This window comes from Myxocyprinus asiaticus, chromosome 6 (genome assembly GCF_019703515.2).
Source record: "Myxocyprinus asiaticus isolate MX2 ecotype Aquarium Trade chromosome 6, UBuf_Myxa_2, whole genome shotgun sequence".
NCBI lineage: Eukaryota > Metazoa > Chordata > Actinopteri > Cypriniformes > Catostomidae > Myxocyprinus > Myxocyprinus asiaticus.
In genome coordinates this window covers 12,864,341-12,876,042 of record NC_059349.1, presented here as the reverse complement: position 1 = coordinate 12,876,042, position 11,702 = coordinate 12,864,341, and the positions used below count along the sequence as shown (strand labels likewise).

At 36.9% G+C, this 11,702-nt stretch overlaps 1 protein-coding gene across 1 annotated transcript; it reads right to left on the bottom strand.

The window, feature by feature from the left end:
- Window positions 1-409: 409 nt before the first annotated feature.
- LOC127443087 (neuromedin-U receptor 1-like) lies at window positions 410-11,387 on the bottom strand. The gene is made up of 3 exons (XM_051701583.1): window positions 11,198-11,387; window positions 8,658-9,530; window positions 410-4,971 (listed from the first exon to the last, which is right to left on the bottom strand). The coding sequence occupies exons 2-3, from the start codon at window positions 9,511-9,513 to the stop codon at window positions 4,622-4,624; spliced, it is 1,206 nt and encodes a 401-aa protein (XP_051557543.1). The 5' UTR covers window positions 9,514-9,530; window positions 11,198-11,387; the 3' UTR covers window positions 410-4,621.
- Between the last annotated feature and the right edge of the window lie 315 nt (window positions 11,388-11,702).

Here is an 11,702-nt window from a genome sequence, read left to right as displayed (position 1 = left end):
CAGTGTTTAGATTTCTTTTTCCAAACCATTTATTTTCCCTTCAACAAAAAAAATTAATAAATAAATAAATAAATACATAAAAACAGGTCAGTGGTCACTTAGGTCAGTCACTCAAAGCACACAATAAAAAATATGTTCATAAAATCATTAAAACAAATGATTTGCTTTTTAAAACAGAATTATTGCTTTTATAATAGATTAAATGTGGAAAATCACAACTGAATTTTGTTTATTGCAGCATGTGAGAAATTAAAAGTAGGATATAGATTGCTTTGAAAAAGAAATTAGGCAAAGATGTGACATTATGTACCTGACTGATCTGATTTGAGTATAGTTTCATGGCTGAAAATCTATATGTAGTTTATAATTTGAACAACTTATGCACTGGGTCTGCTGCATCTGTGAAGGACAGTGTATGAATAAATCCCCAGATTTGGAGGTGACCCATAAACCACGGAGTCTTATCACATTTCTACCCTACAGTAAGACATATCCTTAGTTGCTTGACTGTCCCTGCAAATAGGGTAATTCACTTTTGCATATAAGCATATAAGCATCTGCAAAATGTAAATGACAAGTAACCAAATCTTAAACTCATTTTGAGTAAAGGATTACTTTATTGAATATATTTTGATTATTTCACAAGTACACTTAAAAAAGGATTGTTGCTGCTTGTTCAATTTATTTAATTAAAATGAGCTACTGCAACACAATTATTGAACATTTTGCCACAACTTCATTTCATATCACGCAATACACTTAAATTTGTAAAATGGAAGTTTACTTAATCTAAAGTTTACTTAATTCAAAACTCATGTGCAAGATGTTGTCTCGATTGCATGAGGCTATGAGCTCACAAATCTGTACAATTGCAATAACAAGTGATTGGTCAAAGCTAAAGACAGTTAAAGTTACGTTGCCTCAGTATAATTTAAATGATGACTTTTGACTTTCTAACTAGTGGATTTGACAAAATAAAACTATGTTCATACAACAAGACTAGATCAAAGTAATTTAATTGCGTGGAAAAGTTTTCCTCAATTTTATTAAGTTCTTTTAACTTTGTTATGTTTTGAGTGCTGTTATTATTATATTCCTACAGAGTAGAGGTAAAGTTGCCATATACGTCATAAGTAAGCCATTGTAAATTCTCTAAATGCTCACTAGGAATAGTAGTTGTAAACACTGTAAAACACCACTGAACATAATTATATAAACAAATCTTATCTAATATGACCTCATCATAAGCTAGATTCCATGTTGTTATGAAATCTCCAGTGTTTACATTCAAAGCTCTGAAAGGAAAGTTTCAGAGAGAATGATGAGAAGCTTACTGGTAAAATTCTATATAAGGCCAAATTATATTTAATGGCATTACTAATATTTTAACTTAATTATGCCACCTTGTGTTAGATAACCGGTTCCATATTTACTGACTTGCAGCAACAAGTAATTACAAAGCCCCAAAATGACTAGTGCGCTATATTCCAAGTCATACAAATTTGTGTGAGGAACAGACCAAAATTCATGGAATAAACGTTCTCTGACAAATCTAATTCTTGTGTTAAAACATGTCACCTTAACACATGTTCCTGGTTTGACATCAGACTAATTTCACTGTGAATTCAGAAACAGTAGCTTGACAGTTCTTAAGCTAACCACGGTCTTTGTTTATCAAAACTCGAAGCACTGCCCCCAATGACCGAAAATGGAAGTGTTGTTGGAAGTATGGGCATGTATGAGCTCCAGTTTCCAGGTGAAATGTCCACAGAGTGGCGCCAAAAGCAAGTTGTAAATCGAGTTGTTTTTAGTTTTAATGTTGAAATACAATGAAGAGTAATGCATATTTTATTAAGTCTACCCCAAAACCCCAACCCTAAACCTAATCGCCAGTGGAGTAAAAATGCAAGGCTCTATTTTCGTGAGTGCTCAAAGCGCAGCGCTACACATTACGACCGTGCGCAAAGTCTTATCCAATTTTCATGAGAGTGCTAATTCTAAATGCAATTTGTGTGCCAGCGCAAAGCACAAGTGGTCGTGGGTGGGAGTGTTTGTGCTACTGTGGGTGTAGGCGCGCAAATTGTGGGTGTATTGTACTGTATGTAAATGAAGTGGCGCAAAGTGCAATTTGCTATTTTCCAGAGGAATTGGTCATTGCGCTTAGACATTTCAATACCACGTCTTATCTCAGCGCAAAATCCAAATTCAGTTCCTGCAATTGAAGTTTGGAGATTTCACCAGCAGGTGGTAAAAAAGGTCATGTCCAAACTCTTCTTACCATGTGCCCCATTGAGAGGGAGAACCCCTAATCATGACCACAAGGAGGTTACCCCATGTGACTCTACCCTCCCTAGCAACTGGGCCAATTTGGTTGCTTAGGAGACCTGGCTGGAGTCACTCAGCACACCCTGGATTTGAAATTGCAACTCCAGGGGTGGTAGTCAGCGTTAATACTCCCTGAGCTACCCAGGCCCCCCTCATGTCCAAACTCTTAAAATAAAGTGGAACATTAAATTAAGTCCCTGACAATCACTGTCAAAGCCGTTTTAAGAAAAAAAAATTAAAATATTAGATTGTGTTGAACTATCTAAAGGTCATGACTTATTTTTCAATTATTAGCATTATGTTTATATTTACAATGGTATTTATGATCTAATTTATATTGGTATTTTTCCTCCCATTGTCGTAGAGTGATTTTTAAGTCATTGCAAAAGGGGCCGGTGGAAGAAGTTGGACAGAGTAAAATGTTTGAATTTGGTATGATTTTTTAACCACTTTGTTATTTTGATTATATTTTCTTTTCATTTGAAGTGTAAATTGAATTTAGAAATATATTTGGTAAAAATGTTTCTTGTTTTCAATAAATTAATTTAAATGTTCAAAAATAAAATTTTCGGTAGAAGTGAAGTGCGTGCCGATACAATCACTGTTATTATTAGCCATGATTTGTGTGTCAGTAGATGAAAATGATTAATTATACTTATATTCTCTATATTTTAACGGAGCATAAATCCAAATTCTGACGAGAACCACATTTTCCATTCATGTAAAAGGAGTGTGTGTCACTGTCATAGAAAAATGCCTGACATTCATCAAGGGCGCAGTTAATGCACGAAAGACTGTAAGTCCATAATTCTATTCTTTTAATTCACTGCATACAGTCCATTTACACTACCAATTTCTGATGTATGTACTGTCTTTGTTTATATCGCTTGTGCTTGAGGGAATAGACTATACAGTATAATAGGACGCAGATGCTGGAATAACCAAAGAAGAACCAATTGCACTTGATGAAGCCTTTTTGCGCGTTGCGCGCACGATTTCACCAAACCCACTTGCGCCTAGACTTAGCGCATGCCAAACCTTCATGGTCATGCCCATTGACTTTGCACTTATGTCTTAAGGCACTGCGTTGCGCTGAACGTTTGCACTCTTAAAATAGGGCCCGCAATCTTACAGGAAAAATGAAACCTCAAATCACACTCATCATTGATAATGTGAAAGCGATTACTTGCTGGTTTCAACACGGGTTGAGAACCTGGGTCTCCGATGCTGCTGACGCTACACACTATCGGTCGCACAACAGGAAAAGTAAACAAATTTAAAATTATGTAAAAATGTCTGATGGGAAATGCTGCTTGTCAGTAACTCAACAGAAAAAGTTCAATGTCATAGTCACCAAAAACACCATTGGTTCTTGAGCGTTACATGGCCAATCGCAATGTAACATGTTTGAAAAACTTGATAGCAAATGAGACTTAAGAGCTACTGCAGGTGGAACATTGTTGAACAACAACTTAAAATTCCATCTGTTCCTCACACAAAACTGTTGTAAAACTTCAGAAGACTTAGAAGAGTCATTTTGGAGCTTGGCAGCATAAATCACCATCCATTTGCATTTCTATGCAAAAATAAAAATAAAAAGCCCACATGAGAGTCTAGAAAAACACGAGGGTACGACAACATTTTCATTTTTGGGTGGTCTATTGCTTTAAATATTTGCTTGGTTATCTCTTAAGTTCACTTAAATTTGTTCTAGACCACCAGACATGACGTTATGGTGCCTTGGAAGCCTGTCTGAAACCAGTTTACTTCAGAAATGCCTTCGTACAAACACACTGTCTGTTAAGCCATTAAGCTCCATGTGAGAATGCAAGGACTTGACGGTGCAGTCCATCACTGGCCATGAGCTACCGAGTACCCAGGACATTTATTCAGATTGATGTCTAAGGAAGGCCAAGTCCACTCTAAAAGACCCCAGTCAGCCCAGTCATTGCCTGTTTTCCCTTTTACCATCTGGGAAACGGTTTAGAAGCGTCTAGGCAAAAAACTTCTAGTCAATGCTCATTGCAACAGAACCACTCATTTAAATACATAATAGCTTTAAAATGGTTGTTCAAATTCAGCAATAACATTCACACTGACTAAACATGCTTTTTTATTATCTCATTTACAGCACAAGTACATACCACTTTATAACTTTAAAATGGTTACTTTAAATGGAAGCTTGTAGAAAAACACTTATTTATTAACAAGTACTACTGTCTAGTGCCTTCTACTGTATGTACATTTGACAAATAAAATTTCACAGCCCTGGCATTGGGATACAATAACTGGGTTTTTAAAGAGATTGTGGCAACCCACGTGCATTGAATTTGACAGAAAATGAGACCGAATGAGAGGCAGAGAGCGAGGCAGAGACAACACTGCGTAATGTGACTTTACTGATGGATAGCTGACGGTGGTCTTTCTGACACACCACCTCACGGAACATCTCTCTGAAGCGGGAAGACATGAGGTTATAGAGGATGGGATTGACCACTGATCCCAAGTAGAAGAAGACACCAGAGAGAAGATGCACATACTCATAGACACGGTGCTGCTCCACAGTCCAGTTCTTAATGTAGCTCCACATGACACGATCAGTGTGAAAAGGCACCCAGCAGATTCCAAACACAATCACTAATGCACCTGTTAAACATTAGAAAAGAGAAAATACATTATAAATATGCTCTTATACAGTGATGATAACATAATTTTCATTTTTGGGTGAACTATTCCTTTAAAAAAAAGGATGAAACTCATTGTACTATATAATAAAATGTCAAACCAATGGAACCAGTGGAATGTATTTTAAAGAATGGTGTGCACATGCACGCCATTCCAATAGTGGAACATATCCGTAGTTAATGTGATGCACTTGTGGTTATTTTGCTAGGACACTTGAGGGGAAATGACTTCATACATCCACTAAAAATCCCCTTGTGACCAGTTGGTTAAATGCCATTGCAAAAATGGCTCTGAGAAAAGGTCTAGCATCATTCGTTTGCAGATGCCTTTGGGTTTGATATTTTATCTAATGCAATGACAGTAAAACAAATTTTTACTCTTGGCACAAATGTGTGCAACTGAGAGTGTTTATTAACTTAAGAATGCATTACTAGTCCAAAGTATTTTGTTTCTTTAAGCATATGTTGAAATTTTGATGTTGGCCACACAGTGTAGTGCTGAGCAGATATTACAATAAGCCAGATGTAGAAAGATGCTATTAGTAAATCACATTCCCTTGTATTTACAATAACATGACAAGAAGCTGTGAAAGCACAGATGGATATTTTCAGTTTATAAGGATTATTCTAAACAAAGCTCCACATGTTTCTAGAATTGCAAAACCTTACATGAACCACATGACAAGAATCTGTCATTATTAAAAGTGTGGTGTTTAGGGGAAGAGGGAGGTGGATTGAAGGCAAAGCTCTCAATGCTCATTTAATCTCTTTTCATGACCTTGCATGATATTTAGAGAAAAATACTCAGAAGTAGAAATTATGACACATCTAAGCTTTGCAAAGTCCAATGGGCTTCTCACAGATGATATTGTTAACCCAGGGTAATTTTTTTTAAAGAGATTTCACTCTTTACATTAGTTTAGCCTGCATTAACATTCTTATTTACCTATTAAGTGCAGTTTTATTACACATACAGTACTGTGCAAAAGTCTTAGGCACTTAAGATATTTTACAAAAACATTTGTCTTAAGATGGTTATTTCTTCAATTTTAGTGTGTCAATAAGAAATATACATTTTAGACTCCCAACCATTCCTTTTGCTAATTGAATAGAATAGAAGAACAGGGAGCCCTGCAACAGATGGCATTGCCCCCACTGAGCCCCCCACTGAACATCGAGTAAGTCTGGGATTACATGAAGTGACAGAAGCAATTGAGACAGATAGAAGAACTGTGGCGAATTCTCCAAGAAGCTTGGAACATCCTATCTACTAACAACCATGAAAAACTGTGTCCAGGTATACCTAGGAGAACTGGTGCTGTTTTGAAGGCAAAGTTCATCATACCAAATATTGATTTAACTTTTTTTATGTTTGCTGGACTTTGTATGATGTAAACTGATAAATAAAAACTATTTATGGCATTATTTTTGAAGATATTCTCACTATGCAACATTTTTCACAAGTGCCTAAAACTTTTGCACCGTACTGTATATATTTATAACATTGATTAATAACTTTGATTGGATGAATGCAGCATGCATCAAGCATTCAATCTGTTTTGATAACTGCTTGTCTATCTGTGTAAATCCACTATGGCTATCTTATAGGAATAACTGACCAAAAATGAAAAGTCTGTCATCATTTATTCACCCTTATGTCATTCCAAACCCATTTGATTATATTGTTTTCCATAGATCATGTGGCAGGTTAGAGAAATGTGAGAATCAATGACTTCACTAGAGTCAACTTGGCATGATGCATCTTGATATTGTTGTTGTTGTTGTTGTTTTTCTTTTTAGTCCTTGACAGCATGTGGGTATGAATTGTCATTGTTTGGAAAAGAGATGTAATTCATCTTTTGTGTTTCACAGGGAAAATAACAGTATTTGAGTTTGGAATGGCATGAGGTTAAGTAAACAATGACAGAATTTTCATTTTTGGGTGTACTTTAACCCAGGACTAAATTGACCTGAAAGGAATATTCCGGGTGCAATACAAGTTAAGATCAATCGACAGCATTTGTGACATTATGTTGATTGCCACACAAATGTATGTAGACTGATACTAACCCCCTTTAAAAAAAACAAAACAAATTCTGGGTTACAGTGAGGCACTTACAATGGAAGTGAATGGGGCCAATTTGTAAATGTTAAAATACTCACTGTTTCAAAAGTATAGCCACACGACTGTGACAAGGAGGAGGGCGGGGCCAGGCCGTGACTATGTACGCCCGGCCCCCAATCGGGCTAATCAGCCGAGGAGAGGGATAAGTGCAACGAGATGCGGCAGTTCGAGAGAGAGAGAGCAACAGGCAGCTGCCCTGTATGCGTTTACATTTGTGTGTTTAAGTTTATTAAAAACATTACTTTGATGCTTCGTGCGGTTCCCGCCTCCTCCTTTCCACTGAACCCTGTTTCAATGACATAAACAATATGTGTGTTAACATGATTTTAGTGTGATAAAATCACTTAATAACCTTTTCTGTATAAAGTGATATCCAATATTACAACTTCGTTGCCATGACAATTTAACACTGTAAACCCTTAAACCCTAAAAAAGATTTAAGGTTTAAACAACTTTACAGCTCAAATAATACACATATTTTAACAGATCAATTAATAGAAGTACTTTTATAAAATTATAAGCGTCACAATTTTGCCTCTACACCCTCTAAAAATTGGCCCAATTCACTCATTGTACAGCCCAAAGTATACTACGGTCAGACACGAACGCGTTTAGCTGAGTGCACGAGCACTGAACGCTCCTAGATCAACCATGTGTCTTTGAATGTGCAGAATGCGCATGCGCCTGGAATTATTTGCAATGCTCAGTGGATCCACAAGGTGGCAACACTCACATTTGAGCTGTTGGTGTCACGAAGAAGTGCTAGAAGACCATTTAATTGCTGCTAAACAACAGGAGACGAATGTGAAAACAACATCAGTGGATGTGCTCGTCAAGAACATGCGTGTGAGGAGGTCAGAAGATACCTGCATTTGTATAACTCGACATCTTTATGTGTCTAAACTCGAAATAGTCCAGTATCTCATATCAGTTGTAGCGCGCATGCACAAACCGCTTGTGTATGCGCGCAGTCAAATTAAGTATACTTTGAAAGGCTCACGTTCGATTGTATGCAGACCTTAAGCATTCGCATTAAAACCAAAGTATACTTTGGGCTTAAGTTTCTCACTGTAACCTCGATTTTTTGCTTTTTTCTTTACAGAAAAGGGGCAAGTCAAAAACATGTTTTGTGGTAATCAACATTATGCCACAAATGCTATTGGTTGAGCTTAACTTGTATTGAAGCCGGAACATTCCTTTAACCATTATATTAAAGCTGAATTGTGTATATTGTTTTGTTAAACTACTCTTATCCCAGCTTTATATGCAGAGTATAATATGAAAAATATAAGGATGCCATTTGTAGGTTGGTTTCCCTGAAAAGTTAAAACACTGTGACCCAGTGGTGCTACCAGTGGTGGAGGACATATTCTGGAAACCTGTTTGGAAACAAAGTTTATTTGTTCTATTTCGTATGGTGCTGCTGGTAGTGCAGAATTTACACACTTCAGATTAAACCCTTAATGGCCTGCAGGAACTAACATTACAATCGTCCACAGGCGTAGCACTGGAACAGAACTCACAGAGCATTTTATTGACTTGCCGATGACGCTTCCTCTGACGCAGCCCGTCATGATTCATCCCAGTCTTTAAATCAAAACACTCCCTTTCCCGATGCAACTGCAGGCCGATCAGCACATACAGCACACTGATGGTTAGCATTGGCAGTATGAAGAACAGCACTGCCGTCACCTGCACCAACAGGTTGTAGATCCAAGTATCACGTACCAGGGTGCAGACCGCCGATTCGGGGAAGGTGAGTCCAAAATAGGGTTGCAACCTCACTACGCCATGCAGACTGGTATTGGGCAATGCACACACCAGAGAGACCACCCATAATGCAATGATCAGACGCTTAGCATGAGCATGTGTCGCTACATGTTTGGCATGGAGGGGATGCGTGACTGCCCTGTAGCGCTCTGCACTCAACGCGGTCACGTTGAGCACAGAAGCAAAGCAGACAGTCTCGAACAAGTAGGTCTTGAAATAGCAACCTGCAACACCAAACACGAACGGATAGTTGCTCCAGAGTTCATACAGCTCGTATGGAAGACCGAGCAGGAGCACAAGGAGGTCAGAAATGGCCAAGCTGAACAGGTAGAAGTTTGTTGTTGTGCGCATTACAGGGTGACGGGCGATGACAATGCAAGTCAAGCTGTTGCCCAGCACTCCAACTACAAAGATGAGCAGGTAGGTGATGCACACAGGCAGAAAGAGACGTGAACGGCAAGGGCCCAGGTATTTCTCCAGGTAAGCACTGCGGCTCAGGCAAAGGTCTACCAGGTCCTCTGCGCTGAGACACTCTTCCTCTTTGGGGCACCATGATGCGTTCACTGTTACGTACAAGGACTCTGGTGATGAGCAGTTGAGCTGGATCATTGATGACAAGGAAATACCTGCAGAGGTTACAACAAAGACAGACAGGGACAATTCTTAGGGGGTATGTACTTCTTGCATATTAACTGATTGGATTGCAATACAATCATGAAACAACTAAGTGTAAATGCCTTCCAAGACACTTTTCTGATGGTGAGTTACTGACAAGTGGCTTCTAACAGTGACAGTTCAAATGTGTCTAAATTTCCTGTGGCGCGAGTGATAGCGCTTTGAGCAAGCATCCTTAGAGACCAGGGAGTAACTGCACTTACCTAATCAATGATGAGCGGGACACGATGGTTGCATTTTTGTACTAAAATTACATTTTTATCTTAACTGACGGTTAGCTTTATAGTTGGAATTTGGATTAGGACATATGGTTAATAAAATATGCATTCCTGTTGACTGTGTAACATCACTTACAACTTAAAACAACTCGCTTTACAACTCGCTTTTAGCGCCCTCCTGTGGATATTTCCCTTCTTAATGCGCCTCCTGGTCTTGTTGCGCAAGAATCAACAGTGCATGTTATTACAAAGAATTTTTTTTTTTTCATAATCTTTAATCAAAATGTAATGATATTTCGGCTGACATAACCATGTCAAGGTGATTCTGGTATGTAACACCCACTTTTCACAATCCAGTTGTTTCCAAATCAACAGACTTGAAGGAGACCAGACTCAAACTTGCATCACCCGTGTCAGTACCACAACTTCAATGTGTAAACAACACATACACTACCATTCTGGCCACTGTGTAAATATATAGATACTGTGTGTATATAGAACAGTAACAAATAAGTCTTGTGTGTACTTTTAATTTCAAACTCTACATCAGACCCAAACAAAACTCAAATAAACATATTCATTTATTAACTGTGTGATATACAAGTGATTGTCTTTGATTGGTAATAGATAAGCTTAGATGAGCATCTGGGTTGGAAAAGTTTCAAAATGTAATTGTTATGTAATGTTATTGAAAAAATAGACATTAATTAATAAGACATTCTTTTAAAAAAAGGAATACTACTACAATATTATTATTAATATTGCTATTATTAATACTACTAATAATAATGATAATTATTTATATATTTATATTTATATATTTAATTTATTTATATATTTTATTAAATATTTATATTTTTGTAAATTAAATGAGACTGCTTACTATGAACCAAATAAATTGTTTTATAAGAAGTTTTTTGTCCACCTATACGACATCATATGGGTGGGCAAAAAACGTCTTATAAAATAATTTATTTGGTTCATAGTAAACAGTCTTATTTAATATACACCATAAAAATCTATAAAGAAAAACTAGCATTAATATACAAATAAGATAATTATTTACACAACAATATTAAAATGTATATCTTATTAACTAATATTTGTAATAGCATTATTACTAACGCTCTTACAGAAATACAGTCTAAACAGAGGATGACCAGGAATTAAATCTGAGTTAAATTATTTACATTTCATTTACAATGTAATATACAAATATGTTTTCCTTGATTAGACATAGATAAGCCAAGATAAGCATCTTGGTTGTTGAGGTTTCAAAACGTCTGTGTTGTTAAAAAATCAGATTGGGATTTTAAATTTAAACAGAATTAAATTCTGTTCCAGTTCGGGTAGACAAGATGAAGGTAAAAAAAAAAAAAAAAGAGATAAAACAAACCTACCTGAGCACACAGTCTTGTTGAAAATATTTTCTTTCAGAGAAGTATTTCTGAAGGACTGCCGTTCTGTCTGCTGGTACTCATGACTGTCCAGGACTTTATTGCCTTTCCGTTACTCCTCCTTTTTCAGCAATTGAACACTTGTATCAGCTCAAATGCATTGTTGTGGTGTAATCTGATATTACATTATCACGCTAAGCTTAATTCATACACAATCTCTGTTTCTCTCTATGAGCCTCTCTCTGTTTATTCTTAATTTGTCCTTGCCTCCTTATAGTGGGATGGGTGACCTTTTACACTACTGTCACTGTCTCTTTCACTTACTGTGACTGGAACTGTCAGAGTGCAATATTTCACTAAAACATGCATAGTAACTGTTTACCAGCTTTTGGGCAAGAGCAATATATTAATGCTTTACCTAGTCATAACATACTCTACATGTTTCAGTGGAGCCAAAATGTCTTTTGAGTTGCGTTTTACTATTTAAATGTAAAGTAATTGATTACAA